The sequence below is a fragment of the Nansenia antarctica genome (genome assembly GCF_963989245.1).
Source record: "Nansenia antarctica genome assembly, chromosome: 5".
Lineage (NCBI taxonomy): Eukaryota > Metazoa > Chordata > Actinopteri > Argentiniformes > Microstomatidae > Nansenia > Nansenia antarctica.
In genome coordinates, this window is record NC_137690.1 from 19,102,115 (window position 1) to 19,125,491 (window position 23,377).

Here is a 23,377-nt window from a genome sequence, read left to right on the forward strand (position 1 = left end):
AGTTGGTCGAAGAATGAATTTGGGAGCATACAATCAAATTCGGTATGGTGGATAAGCGGCATAAGAAATAAAGTAAAGTTCAAATAACTTGATTGCAGAGACTTGATCTAAGAATTTAACAAGACCTTTCCAAACTCGTTACGCACAACCTTTACGCAATCGGGAACGTAGTTTTACATCTCAATGCATAGTTCATGTCACTTACAGCACGGACTAAACACGTATATCATGACCGGTGTGTTTATACAGTAGGCGAGTTGCGCCTCTTGGGTAGAAATGGACGAAGTGTGCTCACACTCAGTTTAATCAAACTCACAAAAGTCCGAGACTGGGAACTATATGGAATAAAGTGAGAGGCACGTCGCGTTCCAAAATGAGCTTTTACTTTCATATCTGGAGGATCTCACATATATTCCTTGCGACTATTGTCACTGTTGTCACACAAGGTATGTACCCAATGAATCAATGCACTTTTATTGAATTGATTGAAAATCACATGTATTCAGGATTATAAATAAATAGACCTTTTCTCTAACTTGTAAAGTGCACCAATTGATCATGATTTAAAAACATGACTTATCCTAGATGTATAGGGGTTGTTATAATGTCATTAGGAATTATAGTGTAATAAAGTCAGAGTTACTACACAGGTATAGGGGCAACTTAATGTAGAGTGTGATCCAAAATGCAATAGTAGAGTAGACTCTATTAACCAAGGGTCAACAACCCTTAGTGACAGTATTGGATTTGAGTTATCACTTGTGAATGAGGCCCTATTTCCACATGAAAGCTTTAGTTCCTCCATATTTCTCCATATTATGGTGGTTAATGGGTGGCCCCTGTGGAGACATCAGTCAGTGTTGTGTGCCAGGTGTTACTGTAACAGAGCCAGGTGGGACAAGGATGTCTAGCCTGATTAGCTGTCCAGCTTGCCAACACTAGTCAATGCCATAATGTTTTAATGGATGCGTGTGGTGTTGATATAACCTGTGTCTAGTTTTGTTTGACTTGTGGGAAACCGCTACAGTGTGTGTGTCCACTATCCACTGTCCATGTTATATTGGAATCCTTTATGTGATGTAAATGGGACTGGACAAAACTGATGTGACAGATGTTGACATGTATTTTCTCATTCCTTAGTTTAGTTTCAATGTGCAAGTTGTTCCCTTGTAAGGGGGGTTGGTCCAAAATGCCACTCAAATCATATTGGTAATGGACTAGACAGGCCCCTATGGACATGCAGTTGATAGTGAATAGAATAGTGTTCTATCTCTATGCCTAACTCACCCAGACACCCAGAAACACTGCAGAATGATAACACAATATCTCAAAGGCATTTACTGAAAGGCTTTTAACTGCCTCAAAGATGTCTATTTCCAGGCAACTGCATGTGGCTTCCTGAATTACAATAAACTGACTGGATAATGGCAAGCTAGAAAAGGGAGAAATCCTGATAAAAACATATTTTTAAAAGCAGCTTTAAGCGTTTCATTCGACATAGCAATCCCTACCAATCTCATACTGTAGGCCTAAGTGTATCTCTCTTTCTCTCTCTTTTCAAGAATAAATCAACTACACTATTTGGTTAGATAAATCCCTCAAGCATGGCTGACTTTTACACTAAAACTTCGTTGACATGCCAAACCAGCATGACATGACGATGAGTGACAAAAACGTTTGCTAAAGCACATACAGAACCATGACCAGGCTAGTCATATAGGCTAACATGGGGTTCAACATATTGACCCAGAAACACAGGCTCTGTTCTCCACAGATTGTTGAATAACTGAGGCAACTCTGTGGCAAGTACCTGTCATGCCACTGACGTGACGTCAGATCATTAACAAGCTGTTAACATGATGCATATCATGCATCTGTTAACATTCATTATTGCACATTTGAATTCCGGGAGGTTGCACAAGCTATGTACTTAGTCAAGTGTCAGAGACTTGTCTGCACACAACATGATGTTATGGTAGAGGAAAAGGACATGATGGATGAACATGTTATTTATCCATAATCCAGATCCATTAGATTACTGCTGCTTTGTGCAGTGGCTTGTTAACAGAGAAAGGAGCTGAAGTGTTTGTTTGTATTGTTCAGTTAGATCTAGAATACTCTCTCTGAAATGTTGTCCCATAATTGAAAAATGATGTTTTCATGTCTAATTCATTACAGCAGAATTGTTATTACATTGCTATTCCTTAATGCAAGTGGTTTCTTATTCTGTAAACAGACAACCACTAGTAAATCTACTATACAAATCTGCATGCAGTTTTTAATTTTAAATCTAAAGGAGAAAAAATGTCATGTCAGTCTATTTGGATAACAGATTTGATTAATAGCGGTTCATTCTAAGGTTGGCATAATTATTAACTCAAAGAGAGATATGTTTCACGTTGTTTATCATATTTCATTGGGAGAGCGAAGCGCTTTACCCTCATAAGAGGAGAAAGAAATTGTTCGTGGAATAATTATTCAAAGAGGTGTACTTAAACACTTGAGAATTGATGCTATCTCCAGTATGTTGGCCAAGGAGAGAGGAGTTGAGGGCCACTCCAAAATGAAGGATTTGAGAGGCTGGAACAGCTGGTGAAGGGATTTGGCCTCTTGTTTATCACCTAAATACAGATCTTTCACCATGGATAGAGGACAGGACACAACAATACAGTATATAGGTAAAGAATAGCTCTCTTTCACAATGAAGGCTTATTGTTTATGGTCGGATAACAGGAATAGTGTTATGTGTGACCAATACTGCCATCAATACGTTCTCGTTTCTATTTGCATTTGTGAATAGACAGAAATTGTGCCTCATCCTTGTAGATGTCATCGATGACTTTAGATGTCAAGAGAAACACGGATGACCAGTCATACCCAAATTAAAAGCGATTAAGAATGTGATGTGCTTTGTTTTTTTCCCTCAACAATATGTTTATTGAATGCTGTGCTTTGTTGTTACATTTGCAGCGGTGTGACTCCCTGATAGAGATGAGGGTCTAGTGTTTATTCACAGTGGGGGGCACGGTTGTCAGCTCTGGCATTAAACAGCACATCTGTCACTGCCTACGGCCGGGGCCGAGGGGACGACGACCCCGGCCTGCCTCAGTCTACCCTCCACTCAGGGAACATGATCATGAAGCACACCTGCTTGTGTTCCTCCTTGGGGTAGTAGTGGGTGGACATAGCTGTGACACACAAACCGTTTCCCTGTGTCTGCCTCTCCAACCGCTCCTCCGCAGGCAGGCTGGGCCCCAGGTGGATGCTTGGTGATAAAAACAGGCGAGGGAATGATGTAGAGACCTGTCAAATGCCACAGAACATGAGAGACAACACTGAGTTCGATTTACAAAAGCTCCAAGCCCTCCTCATCTGCAAAAAAGCAACCATTAACCATCCAGCGACAGATGTACCGCTCTCTCTCTCTGGCATCTTTTGTCATCATGTTATAAATGGACCCGAAACATATGTGTCTCCATGCGAATATGAAGAGCAGAATAGGAGAGAAAACAATGATGTTCTAATTCCTAATACGGTCTGAAACCACAGTCTAATCTGTTATAAGGACACATCTATGGCAGTTTATGATCAACGAGCGGGTTGAGCGAGCGAAAACTTTTGATGATAGCCACATTCCAGGCTCAAATTTAATTGAAGAAATATTCACATTGGGACCTGTACGCATTGTGACCTGTATGCATTGTGTCTTGTTTGATCTTATTATGATTTAGTTCATGATGAATAGTGCAGTAATCCCAGGATGTTGAGGCTAGTCCATGGATTAGATGTAGCTGCATGTCTAGCTATAGACATGTCTGTCATTTCCAGCCAAATGAATTGAGTTTAGAAACAGCTCCAGTTCCACTGACTCTAGGACAACCTCCACCAACGTGCACACACACCATGGTGCTGTTTCTGCATTGGTCTCTCTCTCCCCAAGTATGCCAATTAGGCTCAGATCGACAGTGCAGGCCCAGGTCAATGGTGATAATCTGTGTAATCTATCAAAATGGATGCAAAATGAAAGTGGATGATGGCCTGCTGATCTGTGCCTCTGTTTGATTTCCAGAGAGACAGACGGACCTGTCAGGCTTTTAGACCAGATCATGGGACTCTATGCTGTTCTTTGCACACGCTACTTCAAACACACTCAGGCACAATTCCATGCTGCAATTTCCAGGACAAGACCGTCTCCACCCAGGCAGTTCTCATGTAAAAACAATTAGTCCCCCAGTGTAATCTAAATGTGTTTTTATGGTAATTATGTCAATACATATGACGTGAGTCAATTACAGGTAATATTGGAATGATCCAATTTGAATAATCACTCTATGAATCTGGCAATTTGTGCCCGTCTTTGAATAATTTAGATGCAGATGTTAGTTCATAATTGCTTTCTAACTGAAAGCAGTTAGAATGTATACATACACTAGGGAGGTAATGTGATTGTTTTCAAGGTCAATACAGCAACTATTCATAATGTCACTTTCACACCAGATGTTTTATTAGCCAGAAAGATTATCTCAATTAATACAAATGCCTGCCAGGCCTGGTGCCAGAACCAACACCTTGGGTGGGCAGGGGCCGACGGGGAGGGGGTTCAGGGGGGAGGGGTGGTGGTAGCGCTAGCCGTAGCAAGCCCAGCAGTGGCTATGGGAAAATGAATAGACATTGTATATGGACCTACACTATATAGACCTAGTATATGGACCCACCACTGCCCATAGCCGCCACCAGGGCAAGACGCACGTTTGGGTGGGCTGAGCCCACCCCTGCCCATAGCTACCACCTGCCTTGATGCCTGGTCTCTTGCATTCAGGCAGATGCTCATTTCCCCACTTTGGTAATTTTCACTTGACATGAGGGGAGAGGATGGGGTTGATTTTTTATGAAGAGTGTTATCAGGGCAAGAGTGTGTTCTACTTGTCAGTCCCACTGGTGTCCCTATGCCTCTGCCTCTAAACCAGTAATGGCGCCTTCACATGATGATGCGCTGGGCTCAACGTAAGGTATGGCACAGCTTGCGCACAGAGTTCAATTCATTTAATACCTTTAATCTGCTTATGCAATAATTTGTAATATACAGTGGCCCTGTTGTGCACTTAGTCATGGGAATTTTAGATTAAGTCAAAGGTCAGTACTAGCCTTTCACTTGAATTATTTTATGCCCCATCTAGTTGATCAGCCTGCCTGAGACTACTTTTTAGAAATGATTTCATGGAAATTTCATGATGAAAGAAATCTTTTTACTCTCAAATACGATAGGACTTTATGAGAAACTTTCTTATCCGTTTCAGATTAATCCTAGACCCAAGATTGGATTGATTCACTGTGTATGAACTAAGAAATAAACATAATGCATTTTGCCTATTTAAGGATGTAATTGAAGTATTTAAACTGACTAATTGGATGTACATTTGTTTTTCAATATGTTAGTAAACATTTTAATTACTGGTGATAACAAAGATCATCTATGAGGTGCTTGCTAGTCAAGGATTTATGTCTATTCATCAGGAGCTACGAATGGATCATTATGATTTCTTCTACAGGACAATACAACCACTTTTAGCCTGTGTTAATTCTCTACTTGTTTTGCCACAGACTTGGACAGTCAGGAGGTATCAGACAACACCATGAGCCCTGCGACATTCCCTGTCTTCCTTCCAGTCAGCTACCAGGTGCGGGATGCAGACTACTACTTCCTGAAAGAGGTTGGCCAGGACATCATGAGGAACTCCAGCATGCAGACACACACACAGCCCTTTGTCATCTTCAGAGCCAACCAACCACCTGTTGTCAATGCCAGCTATGGACCCCTCTCCACAGAGCAGCCTGTCCCTTCAGATCTGGTCCAGTCAGTGCAGCTCTTCCGTGCCCTGGGGGTCTTCACCTTCAACTGGAAGGTCCAGTCCTTCGTGCTGACCCCCCGGGTCTACTCCACCATGCCCAAGGTACGGGTGTTGTTCTATGTGGCTGGGAGGGACTGGGACAGGGGCGCCGAGGGGGCTCAAGATGAGCTGCCCTGTGTGACAGTGTACGCCTTCTGGCAGACTCAGGAGGTCAGGGGTTCCTGTGCCATGGGAGGCCATAGGGGCACCTGCATGGCTGAGCTGGAGCCGGTGGCCAGCTGGTTTAGCCCTGCTGAGGAGAGTTCCAGTAGGGAGAGGCTGGACCCAGCAGATGGTAACATAGTGGAGCTGTACTACCAGGCCCGGCCCAGCACGTATGGGAAGTGCAGCGTGGGGGATGGGGGCCGCTGGGGCAGCCCAGGGCAGCAGTCGCAGCCAGAGTATACCCTTGTAACAGCCATGCAGAGACTTGGAAGTGTGCGCCTCCTACAGATGGCCAAGGGAGGTGCATCCCTGTCCCAACTCAAGCTTGGCAATGCCATCGTTATACAGACCTCCTCCAAACCCCTCAAGAAGACAGATATCGCCACTTTCTACATCCTCATGGCTAGCCCCTCCTCCCTGGAAAACTTCAATCTCCGGTGAGTCTCACTGTTCTGTTAATGTACTGTATGTATTTCATACATCTTATGAATTATGAATTTTTTGAGGGGCACACATTATCTACAATGTAATATGCATTTATATTCAATACATTGCATATTGTTACAAAGTTAATCAAGTTTATATCTCAAAGGAAATCAAATTATGACTGCAGAGCACAGTGCAACTAACCCTATTTCTGATATATTTGGTCAATAACAATAATTGGTTAATAATGGCATATACAGTAATATCTTGATGTGCAGTAGTTAGGCACATGCACAAATCCTGTTAGAAATAAGGGAATATTGGGGGGAATTGGGATTTTTCATGGATTATGGCATTTAGATTGAGGCTAGGTGTCTTTCTGGGAATTTACAGATTATTAATGTTAAATAGAAAAAGACATGTTAGGGCACAGTGTAATCAACTTGCCGGTCATCAGGCTTTTGTGGAGATAAAGCACTCTCATGTGTAGCTTTCTTGTGTCTCATTATCCGTCTGATCTAAATGGGTCCATAGGCGCCATGTTTGTTGTGCATCTGAGTATAATTAAACTGTACAGTATTTACATGGATCGTCATGGGGATTACAGACAAAGCCCAATTTAATTTACAACAAGGCATTGCTCAGTCTTTCATTGTGTTAAATGTCCTAGTTCGACAGAATGACAGAGCACTTTCACACTATGTAGCATTATATTTACCTTTCTAGGTCATGCAGGGTTTATTGGAGGCCTCCGCAATGTAGGGGTTAATTATATCAACAGATAGGCTTTCATTAAATTAACTGGACTGCCTGGTTCTTTTGAAGCATTTTTTCTGACTTGGAATGTAAATGTGAGTAAGGATGCAGTATACATTATCTCCATATTGCCCAAACCATCTTCACACGATCTTCATTCACAGCCAAGACATCGATTAACATCTAGCTAGCTTTGTCGGGTGTCACTGTCCAGACACATGGAGATGTATACTTGAATAGAGTTCCTCCTCCTCCTCTACTACTACTACGACTAGGCTGCTACTACTACTACTACTACTACTACTGCTACTGCTACTGCTACTGCTACTACTACTACTACTACTACTACTACTACTACTACTACTACTACTACTACTACTACTAGTACTACTACTACTACTACTAATATAACTACTACTACTACTACTACTACTACTACTACTACGACTAGGCTGCTACTACTACTACTACTACTACTACTGCTACTACTACTACTACTACTACTACTACTACTACTACTACTACTACTACTACTACTACTACTACTGCTGCTGCTGCTGCTGCTACTACTACTACTACTACTACTACTACTACTACTACTACTACTACTACTACTACTACTACGACTAGGCTGCTACTACTACTACTACTACTACTACTGCTACTACTACTACTACTACTACTACTGCTACTACTACTACTACTACTACTACTACTACTACTACTACTACTACTACTACTGCTACTACTACTGCTACTACTACTACTACTACTACTAGTAGTACTACTACTACTACTACTACTACTACTTCTACTACTACTACTAATACTAATACTACTACTACTACTACTACTACTACTTCTACTACTACTACTACTACTACTACTACTACTACTACTACTACTACTACTACTACTACTACTGCTACTACTACTACTACTACTACTACTACTACTACTACTACTACTACTACACCTGCTACTACTACTACTGCTACTACTACTACTACTACTACTACTACTACTACTACTACTACTACTACTACTGCTACTAATAGTACTACTACTACTACTACTACTACTACTACTACTACTGCTACTGTTGTGAAGGCCCACAGTTTAGAGCCAGTTTAGTTTCCCCAAACCAGCCCTATTTTGCCCCAGTTATTTCCTTTGTTATTTTCTATACTATTCATATACGTTTCGTGAAGTGTATGTATTGTTATTGTAATGTTTATGTATATGTTTGATGACGTGGTATATCCGGGGTGTGTCCGTGACCCGGATGCTAGGTTCGGTGGTGTATATATAGGAACGGAAGTGCTCAGTGTGTCAGTGTGTGATGAGAATCAGAACGAGAGAGACCAAACGAGAGAGAGTAACGAGAAGTCAATCTAAGATGGCGGATTCAGTAACACGCACACCGTGCAGAAGCTGAAGACGCCAGGAAAGTGATTATTGAGTTTACCACTGTAGCCCGTTTAGTTGTGTCCCCGTTAGACAGCCTTGCCAGCAGCCGGCTGTTAAACGTTGGACCAAGCGAGACGCCAAACTGGACAGAATCGTCGCCTCCACGAACGGACTGCGACCGAACGCTGACTCCATCGGAGCTTCGACGTGGACCACCCGGACCTGAGCCCTTCACCCCTCGGCGCGGACTAAGAAGAAGGCCCTTTCCCTCCGCGTTGCTACGTCACCCCCCCCTTCTTGTCTGCTACCTTCCTCGACGCACATGCCATCCAACCAGGCCTCAACGCGCACCACAGTCCGGGACTATAAGCCTGTTCAGGCCAGATACTATGAGTGAGTGAGTGTGTGTGTGGCCGGCGGGGAGGGAGTGTATATATCGGGGGATGTATACATCAGTTATGTAAATAAATGTGTTTGTTCATATGTGATACCGTTACCGTGTGTTAGTTGTTTGTATGCTAATGCTAATTCCAAGGCTAATGCTAATGCTAATTCCAATGCTAATGCTAATGCTAATTCCCATGCTAATGCTAACAATAGTAACTGCTAGTCTAACGGTTTGCTGGCGCCCCCTGCCTGTATCCTCCTACACTGCCTATTTAGCTTAGAGTTAGTTAGATAACCAGCCCCTTCCTAAATCCTACAGTCCTTTTAGCTACTCCCTGGTTACAATTGGTCCTTCGAGCCGGATAGGTAGTGTAGTGATAGCATGGCTGAGCGCAGCCAACCAGACCAGACAGTTACCCCCCCTTCTCCGCCCCCTGAGCCAGAGCCACGACCACAGAGAGTCCCGCGGTTGCCTCCGAGGTTACAGGAGTATGAGCTTGAGCTCGAAAGCTCACTGAGTGGTAGCGAGGAGCGCACTCCACGGGATACAGTGGTCGGAGAGGCCGAGGTGTCCGCCGGCGCGCGGGTGGCTAGCACTGAGACAGCCCTCAAAGAGCACCAGCCTGAGGATGAGATGGCAGAACCGCAGGGTTTTGCCGTGGAAACGGAAGAGCAGGAAGGAGAGGCCCGGTCCGACAGCGCCTGCGGGCGGAAGAGGGAGGGCCTCAGCCTTAACGATCTGCCTCCCAGTACGGCGCGCTCGAGACCTAGCTCCTGCCGCTCAGTGGCTTCCTCCCGGTCCAGGGTTTCCGTGGGCAGTTCTGCCTCTGGGGCGGATAGCCTGCACTCCAGAGGGAGTAGTGCCGCGCTGTCCGAATGTATGCGCCAACAGGCCGAGGTGGCGTTAGAGCGAGAACGCCTCCAGTTCGAGCGTGAACGAGAGAGGGAACGCATCCATTTCGAGCGCGAGCGCCTCCAGATGGAGGCGGCGGAGAGACAGCGCCAGGAGGCGCTAGAACGTGAACGCTTCCAGATGAACGGAGCGGAACGCGCGGCGGAGAGACAGCGCCAGGAGGCGCTAGAACGTGAACGCTTCCAGATGGACGGAGCGGAACGCGCGGCGGAGAGACAGCGCCAGGAGGCGCTAGAACGTGAACGCTTCCAGATGGAGCGCGACCGCCTCCAGATGGAGAGAGAGCAACTGCACGCGGAGAAGATGGAGGAAGTGATGCAGACCATGCGCGACGTGTGCATCAGCAGAGCTCCGTCGGCCCGTAGCTCCAGAGCATCATCCGCACGGCCCTCTCGAGTGCCATCTCCTGAACCCCCCGCCGATGGCTCCATGACCCCCGCCATGACTGTCCAACTACAGGCCCAGCTGACCACCTGGAAGGAAGAGGACCAGGGACCCGACCGCTACGCGGCCCAGAGGGAGCCAGCGTCGCTGCCCGGGAGGGGAGCCATCCCCCAAGAGCGTAGCACACCCCTAGGTCCTCCAGTGCACCAAAATGCATGCAGGCCGGACACCCAGACCGTCACTCCAGCCCCGATCATCCACTACAGGATGTTTCCCCAGGTGGAGGGACCCAAGTTCCCCTTCTTCAAGGACGAGGACAGGAGCCAGTATGTGGAGCTACGCATCTGCCTAGACACGCTCTTGGACGACTCCTGCTCAGAGTCCTACAAATATGCGATTCTCCTTCAGCATGTGAGGAACCCCAGAGCCCACAACATGGTTCTGGCCCATGCCTCCGCACCGACACCTTACACCAGAGCGTTCGCCGACTTGGATGCCCGCTACGGTCGTCCCTGGAACCACGCCCTTGCTGAACTGCAAGCCCTCGAACAGCAGGCCCCCATCAAGGATGAACGGGCGCTGGATGACTTCGCGCTCCGCGTGCACACCTTGGTTGGAATGCTGAAGACGCAGGGCCCAGCTGGCGCCAGCGAGATCAACAGCACCTCCAACGTAGAGCGGCTGCTCCGCAAGATCCCACGCTTCCGGCAGGAGAGGTTCCGGCGACAGCAGCGCGTTCGTAACCCCGGGAAGTTGGGTCTGAGCATGGCTGCCTTCGCGGAGTTCCTACTGGAGGAAGTGCATGACACCAACGTAGACGCCATGGGTTACGCTGAGCCGAAGAAGGAGAGGGAGAAGGGAGACCGCTGGGACGGGCCGAGCTCGAACAGAGGACGCCCAGTAGGAGTGCTGCACACGGAGGAGGAGCCTCGGAGAGAGAGGCAAGCCCGACCTGAGGGAAAGGATTCCTCTCAACCCCCTCAAAAGGGACGGAGAGGTCCACCGCCATGTCCGTACTGCACCAGCGAGCACTGGTTCAATGAGTGCAGTGACTTCAACAACCTGAGTACTGAGGCCAAGCAGAGGTGGCTCGAGGAGAACAAGAGGTGCTGGAACTGTGGGCGTGACCATCTGGCTAAGAACTGCACCTTGAGGAGAAAGTGCAACCGCTGTGAGGAGGTCCACCTCAACATCCTACACGAGGTCTCCCTCGCCAGGTCCACGGAGGGCACCAGAAGCCCTAGGTCCGGTAGCGCACCGGAAGAGGCAACACCTGTCTACTACCTAGACCCAGCCCGGAGCAGCGGCTCCAAGGTCCTACTGAAGGTGGTGAAGGTCCGACTTCACCACAACAACGCTGTGTACGACACGTACGCCGTTCTAGACGACGGGTCGGAACGGACCATCCTTCTCCAGGGGGCAGTGCGCCAGTTGGGGCTCCAAGGGACTGCGGAGAAGCTGACTCTGCGCACGATACGTCGCGACCTTAAAGAGGTCACCGGGGCGAGAATCAACTTCTCTATCTCCCCGGCGGGGCGGCCGTCGGACAGATATCGGCTTCGGAATGTCTTCACCGCAGACCAGCTAGCGCTCTCCCGCTACGACTACCCCCTGGAGAGATTACGCGCAAGATATCCCCACCTACGGCGAGTAGACCTACATCCGATAGAAGGAGCGGAGCCAACCCTTCTCATCGGCTCGGACAACGCTGAACTGATCGTGTCGCTCCGTCCTCCGCTGAGAGGACCACGAGGCTGCCCGATGGCTGTTAAGACTGCGCTTGGGTGGGCCCTCCAGGGCGCTACCGAGGGGAGAGATAGAGACGGGAGAGCTACGTCATCCCTCCATGTCCGAACCGAAGAAGCAAACCAACCAACCGGACCGCCTGGAGTGGAATCTATTGCTGCCAGTGCACCTGGAACAGTTAGTACCACAAATGGTTCACCACAGGATGACCAACCAAAGAAGAAGTCTCTGTGGACAGAGCATAAGTCTCTGGATGGGAAGACCTACTTCTACAACACAGAGACTAAACAGTCCTCAGGGGAGAAACCAGACGACCTGAAATCTCCTGCTGAGCAAATGTTGTCTAAGTGCCCGTGGAAGGAGTACAAGTCTGACACGGGAAAGCCTTACTACTACAACTCCCAGACTGAGGAGTCCCGGTGGACCAAGCCCAAAGAGCTGGAAGATCTGGAAGCGATGATCAAAGCGGAGGAGAATGGGACGGTAGAAGTTGCAGCTCCTGGCACCGCCCCCGTTCCCACTCTTCAGGTTGATCCTGCTGCTACCATGGCGACCATGATGGACATGGAGGCCATGGCGGCAACAGCTGTTGCCGAGGAACACCTGCAGGTGGCCATGCACCCTCACGTGGCCGAGGTCAGCATTGACGCACCCGTCAACTCCGTCGAGTACACGTCAGCCATGGAAGTCTCAGCCAGTATTGTAGACGCCTCCAAGGAGGAAAGGCCGGAGTTGGCGAAGAAAACGTACAAGTGGAACCCAAAAGAGGAGGCCAAGCAGGCCTTCAAAGAGCTTCTGAAGGAGAATGGTGTTTCATCCAACGCGTCATGGGAGCAAGCCATGAGAATGATCATCAACGACCCACGCTACAGCGCCCTGCCCAAGCTGAGTGAGAAGAAGCAAGCGTTTAAGGCCTACAAGGCTAAGAAGGAGAAGGAACAAGCCAAGCAGCTCAGGAAGAGGAACTGGGAGGCGCTGAAGAGCATTCTGGACAACATGGCCAACGTCACCTACCGCACCACCTGGTCCGAGGCCCAGCAGTACCTGCTGGACAACCCCACCTTCGCTGAGTACGAGGAGCTGCAGAACATGGACAAGGAAGACGCTCTGATCTGCTTCGAGGAGCACATCCGCGCCCTGGAGAAGGAGGAGAAGCAGAAGACTCTGCTGAGGGAGAGAGACAACTTGTCCGAAGGTGCCGTGGTACTGGTGATCGACCAGTCCCTTCCACGCGCCGCCTGGCAGACAGGCAGAGTGACCAAGGTCCTGCCGGGTCCGGATGGAAGGGTGCGGACGGCCATCGTGGACGTTGGTGGTCGCACTTACACCCGACCTGTGGCACGCCTGATTGAGCTCCCTCAAATTACCAAGGACACTATCACCTCCTACCTCACGCTGCTAGAGCAGCCTAGCCAGTGTGCCTTCCTTAGTTAACTGAAACCGAGGGTTTCATGGGGCGGCTGTTGTGAAGGCCCACAGTTTAGAGCCAGTTTAGTTTCCCCAAACCAGCCCTATTTTGCCCCAGTTATTTCCTTTGTTATTTTCTATACTATTCATATACGTTTCGTGAAGTGTATGTATTGTTATTGTAATGTTTATGTATATGTTTGATGACGTGGTATATCCGGGGTGTGTCCGTGACCCGGATGCTAGGTTCGGTGGTGTATATATAGGAACGGAAGTGCTCAGTGTGTCAGTGTGTGATGAGAATCAGAACGAGAGAGACCAAACGAGAGAGAGTAACGAGAAGTCAATCTAAGATGGCGGATTCAGTAACACGCACACCGTGCAGAAGCTGAAGACGCCAGGAAAGTGATTATTGAGTTTACCACTGTAGCCCGTTTAGTTGTGTCCCCGTTAGACAGCCTTGCCAGCAGCCGGCTGTTAAACGTTGGACCAAGCGAGACGCCAAACTGGACAGAATCGTCGCCTCCACGAACGGACTGCGACCGAACGCTGACTCCATCGGAGCTTCGACGTGGACCACCCGGACCTGAGCCCTTCACCCCTCGGCGCGGACTAAGAAGAAGGCCCTTTCCCTCCGCGTTGCTACGTCACCCCCCCCTTCTTGTCTGCTACCTTCCTCGACGCACATGCCATCCAACCAGGCCTCAACGCGCACCACAGTCCGGGACTATAAGCCTGTTCAGGCCAGATACTATGAGTGAGTGAGTGTGTGTGTGGCCGGCGGGGAGGGAGTGTATATATCGGGGGATGTATACATCAGTTATGTAAATAAATGTGTTTGTTCATATGTGATACCGTTACCGTGTGTTAGTTGTTTGTATGCTAATGCTAATTCCAAGGCTAATGCTAATGCTAATTCCAATGCTAATGCTAATGCTAATTCCCATGCTAATGCTAACAATAGTAACTGCTAGTCTAACGGTTTGCTGGCGCCCCCTGCCTGTATCCTCCTACACTGCCTATTTAGCTTAGAGTTAGTTAGATAACCAGCCCCTTCCTAAATCCTACAGTCCTTTTAGCTACTCCCTGGTTACAATTGGTCCTTCGAGCCGGATAGGTAGTGTAGTGATAGCATGGCTGAGCGCAGCCAACCAGACCAGACAGTTACCCCCCCTTCTCCGCCCCCTGAGCCAGAGCCACGACCACAGAGAGTCCCGCGGTTGCCTCCGAGGTTACAGGAGTATGAGCTTGAGCTCGAAAGCTCACTGAGTGGTAGCGAGGAGCGCACTCCACGGGATACAGTGGTCGGAGAGGCCGAGGTGTCCGCCGGCGCGCGGGTGGCTAGCACTGAGACAGCCCTCAAAGAGCACCAGCCTGAGGATGAGATGGCAGAACCGCAGGGTTTTGCCGTGGAAACGGAAGAGCAGGAAGGAGAGGCCCGGTCCGACAGCGCCTGCGGGCGGAAGAGGGAGGGCCTCAGCCTTAACGATCTGCCTCCCAGTACGGCGCGCTCGAGACCTAGCTCCTGCCGCTCAGTGGCTTCCTCCCGGTCCAGGGTTTCCGTGGGCAGTTCTGCCTCTGGGGCGGATAGCCTGCACTCCAGAGGGAGTAGTGCCGCGCTGTCCGAATGTATGCGCCAACAGGCCGAGGTGGCGTTAGAGCGAGAACGCCTCCAGTTCGAGCGTGAACGAGAGAGGGAACGCATCCATTTCGAGCGCGAGCGCCTCCAGATGGAGGCGGCGGAGAGACAGCGCCAGGAGGCGCTAGAACGTGAACGCTTCCAGATGAACGGAGCGGAACGCGCGGCGGAGAGACAGCGCCAGGAGGCGCTAGAACGTGAACGCTTCCAGATGGACGGAGCGGAACGCGCGGCGGAGAGACAGCGCCAGGAGGCGCTAGAACGTGAACGCTTCCAGATGGAGCGCGACCGCCTCCAGATGGAGAGAGAGCAACTGCACGCGGAGAAGATGGAGGAAGTGATGCAGACCATGCGCGACGTGTGCATCAGCAGAGCTCCGTCGGCCCGTAGCTCCAGAGCATCATCCGCACGGCCCTCTCGAGTGCCATCTCCTGAACCCCCCGCCGATGGCTCCATGACCCCCGCCATGACTGTCCAACTACAGGCCCAGCTGACCACCTGGAAGGAAGAGGACCAGGGACCCGACCGCTACGCGGCCCAGAGGGAGCCAGCGTCGCTGCCCGGGAGGGGAGCCATCCCCCAAGAGCGTAGCACACCCCTAGGTCCTCCAGTGCACCAAAATGCATGCAGGCCGGACACCCAGACCGTCACTCCAGCCCCGATCATCCACTACAGGATGTTTCCCCAGGTGGAGGGACCCAAGTTCCCCTTCTTCAAGGACGAGGACAGGAGCCAGTATGTGGAGCTACGCATCTGCCTAGACACGCTCTTGGACGACTCCTGCTCAGAGTCCTACAAATATGCGATTCTCCTTCAGCATGTGAGGAACCCCAGAGCCCACAACATGGTTCTGGCCCATGCCTCCGCACCGACACCTTACACCAGAGCGCTCGCCGACTTGGATGCCCGCTACGGTCGTCCCTGGAACCACGCCCTTGCTGAACTGCAAGCCCTCGAACAGCAGGCCCCCATCAAGGATGAACGGGCGCTGGATGACTTCGCGCTCCGCGTGCACACCTTGGTTGGAATGCTGAAGACGCAGGGCCCAGCTGGCGCCAGCGAGATCAACAGCACCTCCAACGTAGAGCGGCTGCTCCGCAAGATCCCACGCTTCCGGCAGGAGAGGTTCCGGCGACAGCAGCGCGTTCGTAACCCCGGGAAGTTGGGTCTGAGCATGGCTGCCTTCGCGGAGTTCCTACTGGAGGAAGTGCATGACACCAACGTAGACGCCATGGGTTACGCTGAGCCGAAGAAGGAGAGGGAGAAGGGAGACCGCTGGGACGGGCCGAGCTCGAACAGAGGACGCCCAGTAGGAGTGCTGCACACGGAGGAGGAGCCTCGGAGAGAGAGGCAAGCCCGACCTGAGGGAAAGGATTCCTCTCAACCCCCTCAAAAGGGACGGAGAGGTCCACCGCCATGTCCGTACTGCACCAGCGAGCACTGGTTCAATGAGTGCAGTGACTTCAACAACCTGAGTACTGAGGCCAAGCAGAGGTGGCTCGAGGAGAACAAGAGGTGCTGGAACTGTGGGCGTGACCATCTGGCTAAGAACTGCACCTTGAGGAGAAAGTGCAACCGCTGTGAGGAGGTCCACCTCAACATCCTACACGAGGTCTCCCTCGCCAGGTCCACGGAGGGCACCAGAAGCCCTAGGTCCGGTAGCGCACCGGAAGAGGCAACACCTGTCTACTACCTAGACCCAGCCCGGAGCAGCGGCTCCAAGGTCCTACTGAAGGTGGTGAAGGTCCGACTTCACCACAACAACGCTGTGTACGACACGTACGCCGTTCTAGACGACGGGTCGGAACGGACCATCCTTCTCCAGGGGGCAGTGCGCCAGTTGGGGCTCCAAGGGACTGCGGAGAAGCTGACTCTGCGCACGATACGTCGCGACCTTAAAGAGGTCACCGGGGCGAGAATCAACTTCTCTATCTCCCCGGCGGGGCGGCCGTCGGACAGATATCGGCTTCGGAATGTCTTCACCGCAGACCAGCTAGCGCTCTCCCGCTACGACTACCCCCTGGAGAGATTACGCGCAAGATATCCCCACCTACGGCGAGTAGACCTACATCCGATAGAAGGAGCGGAGCCAACCCTTCTCATCGGCTCGGACAACGCTGAACTGATCGTGTCGCTCCGTCCTCCGCTGAGAGGACCACGAGGCTGCCCGATGGCTGTTAAGACTGCGCTTGGGTGGGCCCTCCAGGGCGCTACCGAGGGGAGAGATAGAGACGGGAGAGCTACGTCATCCCTCCATGTCCGAACCGAAGAAGCAAACCAACCAACCGGACCGCCTGGAGTGGAATCTATTGCTGCCAGTGCACCTGGAACAGTTAGTACCACAAATGGTTCACCACAGGATGACCAACCAAAGAAGAAGTCTCTGTGGACAGAGCATAAGTCTCTGGATGGGAAGACCTACTTCTACAACACAGAGACTAAACAGTCCTCAGGGGAGAAACCAGACGACCTGAAATCTCCTGCTGAGCAAATGTTGTCTAAGTGCCCGTGGAAGGAGTACAAGTCTGACACGGGAAAGCCTTACTACTACAACTCCCAGACTGAGGAGTCCCGGTGGACCAAGCCCAAAGAGCTGGAAGATCTGGAAGCGATGATCAAAGCGGAGGAGAATGGGACGGTAGAAGTTGCAGCTCCTGGCACCGCCCCCGTTCCCACTCTTCAGGTTGATCCTGCTGCTACCATGGCGACCATGATGGACATGGAGGCCATGGCGGCAACAGCTGTTGCCGAGGAACACCTGCAGGTGGCCATGCACCCTCACGTGGCCGAGGTCAGCATTGACGCACCCGTCAACTCCGTCGAGTACACGTCAGCCATGGAAGTCTCAGCCAGTATTGTAGACGCCTCCAAGGAGGAAAGGCCGGAGTTGGCGAAGAAAACGTACAAGTGGAACCCAAAAGAGGAGGCCAAGCAGGCCTTCAAAGAGCTTCTGAAGGAGAATGGTGTTTCATCCAACGCGTCATGGGAGCAAGCCATGAGAATGATCATCAACGACCCACGCTACAGCGCCCTGCCCAAGCTGAGTGAGAAGAAGCAAGCGTTTAAGGCCTACAAGGCTAAGAAGGAGAAGGAACAAGCCAAGCAGCTCAGGAAGAGGAACTGGGAGGCGCTGAAGAGCATTCTGGACAACATGGCCAACGTCACCTACCGCACCACCTGGTCCGAGGCCCAGCAGTACCTGCTGGACAACCCCACCTTCGCTGAGTACGAGGAGCTGCAGAACATGGACAAGGAAGACGCTCTGATCTGCTTCGAGGAGCACATCCGCGCCCTGGAGAAGGAGGAGAAGCAGAAGACTCTGCTGAGGGAGAGAGACAACTTGTCCGAAGGTGCCGTGGTACTGGTGATCGACCAGTCCCTTCCACGCGCCGCCTGGCAGACAGGCAGAGTGACCAAGGTCCTGCCGGGTCCGGATGGAAGGGTGCGGACGGCCATCGTGGACGTTGGTGGTCGCACTTACACCCGACCTGTGGCACGCCTGATTGAGCTCCCTCAAATTACCAAGGACACTATCACCTCCTACCTCACGCTGCTAGAGCAGCCTAGCCAGTGTGCCTTCCTTAGTTAACTGAAACCGAGGGTTTCATGGGGCGGCTGTTGTGAAGGCCCACAGTTTAGAGCCAGTTTAGTTTCCCCAAACCAGCCCTATTTTGCCCCAGTTATTTCCTTTGTTATTTTCTATACTATTCATATACGTTTCGTGAAGTGTATGTATTGTTATTGTAATGTTTATGTATATGTTTGATGACGTGGTATATCCGGGGTGTGTCCGTGACCCGGATGCTAGGTTCGGTGGTGTATATATAGGAACGGAAGTGCTCAGTGTGTCAGTGTGTGATGAGAATCAGAACGAGAGAGACCAAACGAGAGAGAGTAACGAGAAGTCAATCTAAGATGGCGGATTCAGTAACACGCACACCGTGCAGAAGCTGAAGACGCCAGGAAAGTGATTATTGAGTTTACCACTGTAGCCCGTTTAGTTGTGTCCCCGTTAGACAGCCTTGCCAGCAGCCGGCTGTTAAACGTTGGACCAAGCGAGACGCCAAACTGGACAGAATCGTCGCCTCCACGAACGGACTGCGACCGAACGCTGACTCCATCGGAGCTTCGACGTGGACCACCCGGACCTGAGCCCTTCACCCCTCGGCGCGGACTAAGAAGAAGGCCCTTTCCCTCCGCGTTGCTACGTCACCCCCCCCTTCTTGTCTGCTACCTTCCTCGACGCACATGCCATCCAACCAGGCCTCAACGCGCACCACAGTCCGGGACTATAAGCCTGTTCAGGCCAGATACTATGAGTGAGTGAGTGTGTGTGTGGCCGGCGGGGAGGGAGTGTATATATCGGGGGATGTATACATCAGTTATGTAAATAAATGTGTTTGTTCATATGTGATACCGTTACCGTGTGTTAGTTGTTTGTATGCTAATGCTAATTCCAAGGCTAATGCTAATGCTAATTCCAATGCTAATGCTAATGCTAATTCCCATGCTAATGCTAACAATAGTAACTGCTAGTCTAACGGTTTGCTGGCGCCCCCTGCCTGTATCCTCCTACACTGCCTATTTAGCTTAGAGTTAGTTAGATAACCAGCCCCTTCCTAAATCCTACAGTCCTTTTAGCTACTCCCTGGTTACAGCTACTACTAGTACTACTACTACTACTACGACTACAGTCAAATGACAATGACTTACCAGGAGATCTCATTCCCTTTGTAGAAGATAGTGAGACACAGTGTGTTGTAGGTGAGTGCCATTAGGCTGGAAAAAGGGGATGGTGCAAACTTGCATGATTCTTATATTTTTCAGCTGGCCCTTCATTCATTAGCTTGTGTTACCCAAATGAAAATGCTGCAGAAGGCAAAATGTTGACTCAGAAGGCCAATGAGGAGATGAAGGTACAGTAATCCCTCCTGTAATAGGTCCCTTTGTGGCTACAGTTTTATTAACAAGCACACCACGGCTGGTCCGTTGGAATGCTTTGGCTGATTCATGGACATTGATACCAGTTTGATAAACAACAGTAGCCTGTGTCTCTCTACTGACATCAACCAAGTTATGTTCAAAGAGAGACTGGGAGAGTGGTGCAGTATCATTCCCTCTTTTTTTTTCCTGACTCTCTTTATTTATTTATTCGTTTTTTTTTAGTTTGTGTACCTCCCTCATAGTATCTGTCTACCGATTTTAATTAGATTGATACAGGATCTCTTCTCCTGCCCGACTCCCTTGTGTTAGAGTCTATATTTACTTACCAAGCAGTGGTGCCAGAAATACAACCTACGCTACACTTTCTCTGTCACACCTGTGCTGTGTATTCTATTCACTGTTGCTTTAAATGAAATTTTAATTGTCTTTTTACTATGTCTCCCCTCAATCATCCTGTCTCATGGGGTTTATCAATACAATAATAAAAATACACCTCTCCTCTCCTCTCCTCTCCTCTCCTCTCCTCTCCTCTCTTTTCCCCTCCTCTCCTCTCCTCTCCTCTCCTTCCTCCTTCGCTTTTATTATCTTGCAAGGTAAGGGACTAGTCTGTATATATGTGTGTAGTGTTTTCCTCCCACAGCGGCCAGTCCTCCCCCTCATCACCAGCCATTAACAGGCCCTCTGTGTCTCCTTTGGTCTGGCCCTCAGCAGCAGTCTGTGTGTTTAACCACTGGTCAGATGTTCCATTAAGCCATGCTTAATGCTCACTTATCAACATGATGAACCCAGTGGTGGCGATAGCTGGTGAATAGGGGCCCAGAGATCTGAGCTAGAGAGAGACAACTTTATCGCAGCTGATAGTGACAATACTGGCCCATGACATCTCCCTGGTATTTGGTTGGCTGAATGACATGAAGGGGTATCAGGGGATCAGAGTGTTCCAGATTGGTTTAGCATGTGCTTAATGAGCTGGTTTAAGTGTATTAAATGGTGATCATAATGTGATCAGATGTTATTGAGCTATGATATCTCTGTAATCTCTGTGATGTCATGTGACATCATGTGTTTTATTTAAAGTCTGCACATCATGCAATTAAGATGATAAAACATGACAACCTTTGCTGTCAGCTAGATAGTGTATCAGTAGGCTTTCTAGGCTGATCACTGATCTGTGTGACAAATAGGACTTTTCCATCTATTGACTGTGTTTTTGGCCTTCTGGTGCTGGACATCTGGTCTGGACATGACCCTAAATGTCTCCCCGACCCTCTAAACGGCACCATAAGTATGACAAGCACGCCATTGATGACTGGATGCATATCAGAGTGGCTAGCGATGGGTATTTGCTTGCATAATTAACGATTACATCTGTTCCAGATTGCAGTTGGGTACATTGGTACCATGTCCCTGCAGTGGTGCGTTTGTGGGATTGTACAGTATGTCCCTGTTTTCTACTGTAGTAGAATAGTGCTCTGTGCCTGCCTTGGACCCTGCTCAAATTGTGGAGCCTTAGGCTACATCTAAAACTTCCTCCAAATAAAGTGGTATTTAATTATTAACTTGGAGCTGCTATATTCTTCTATGGGCTATCCTGCATTAAGACTGCTGCTTGATGTCTGTTCTGTCCAGGCCCTTTGGCATTGTTGACATGCTCTATTATGTCTGAAATAAAGCTCAAAGAAAATAGCTAACAAGCTAAAGAGAGGGCCAGGGGGCAAGGACTGCCTTGATTGTATGTGGCTTCCTGTGGCATTCTGTGCGTGTGCGTGTGTGCATGTGCATGTGTGCGTGCGTATCTGTGTGTGTGTGTGTGCATGCGTGTGTGTGTTGGGCAGAGGGGAGGGGAAGGGGGTTATGTAAAACACACACCGTTAGTCCGCCACTCAAGCCTCGCCTGGCCAGAAGTGAGATGGATGGCAGGTGCAGCACCTGAGAGCTGCTTTTCTCACACACTGTCAACTCTAGTCTCTAGACCCATCCATCTTCCCTGCCCTGGTGCCTCTTCTCGTCTCCCCCACCTCCCCTAGCGCCCACTAACCACAGCAACACACTTCTATCCCTGCTCTAAACCACTCTTAAGAAAAACTCCTCCTCCTGTGCCATTATAGGGGGATTTTCCTTTAAAGACAGAGAACAGACTTCAGATAGGTACTTGTGTAGCAGTCACTTTTGATTTGGTAAATCCTACACCAAACACTTCAATGAACATAGGTGTGCTATTTATAAAAAATACCCTCATTAAACTCTTCTCAGAGGGTTTCTTGAAATCTCTTAAAACGAGAAGGCTGGCATTGTGGTATCGTCATTCACCATAATACTGCTTAGTAGATTCAAATGCTACTTCAATCACAACATTATTGTAGCAGTAACAGGGCAGGATCAGTGAAATTCACAATACCATTGTACTGATTACCACTCTGGGTCCAATCAATTATAACAAAGGCAATTTAAGGCCTAACTGAATGTTTGAATATTGAGCTTCTTGGAATTGGCTTTTGGAATATTCAGAGTACTTGATATAATACTAGATATTGTAGAAGCCCCAAGGTGACCTGTGCTGGCTCCATAAGCATAGTGGCTAGGAGATATTGACAGTGACAAGCATGTTCTCTCCTCTCCCCCTCAGAGCCTATCCCCATCCCCTGTGTCATTGGTCCTACTACAATAGAGTGGCCCTCTCTGTTCATTCTAATGGACAGGACAGAGACAGGCAGGTCACTCTTCACAGGCCAGATAGACCTTGGATTTGGTCTGGAGATTTCCACAATCTGATCCATTATACGAGAATCTAGGTATCTGGGAGTCCAGACCATTGCTTCTGGTGTGTAATCTTTTTTTGTGATCAATATTAAAAAGATTGGGATGTGGCTTTTTGTATATTTTCCAGCCCTACAAATATCAACTTGGTTTGTAGCTTGTAACTCTTTTGAGAAAAGCATGAGATCAAGTTATGTGTCAGATCAGGATTGGAGCAGTAACACGACAGGATCAGTGAAATTCACCAGAATTCACACGTGCCACAAGTATGTCCTCTCAAGTTGAAAGCTGACGGGCTGACTCAAGCAAATAGAGAGAGAGAGAGAGAGAGAGAGAGAGAGAGAGAGAGAGAGAGAGAGAATTTCTTGCCGCTCCATGTGGCAGAATCACAGCAACTTCCATGCCAAGATTAGTGCTCCCTTGAGCCTTCAAACCAGCTAGTACTGGTGATTACATCTCAGAAGAGCTACTTGCGCAGATGTTTTTACATACTTACACACAAACAGACATACGCATTCATGCACAGACATGCAGTACATACAAAAAGAAAACAAA

The 23,377-nt window shown here is 49.4% G+C and overlaps 1 protein-coding gene across 1 annotated transcript in view; it reads left to right on the forward strand.

The window, feature by feature from the left end:
• Nucleotides 1-373: 373 nt before the first annotated feature.
• The window catches only part of LOC308158420 (transmembrane protein 132D), a gene marked incomplete at both ends in the record, with an annotated part of 46,074 nt that continues 23,070 nt past the window's right edge, over nt 374-23,377 (forward strand). The window contains 2 exons of the mRNA XM_080532007.1: nt 374-446; nt 5,602-6,490. Coding sequence (XP_080388133.1) covers nt 374-446; nt 5,602-6,490 — 962 coding nt within the window. The remainder of the gene's footprint in view (nt 447-5,601; nt 6,491-23,377) is intronic.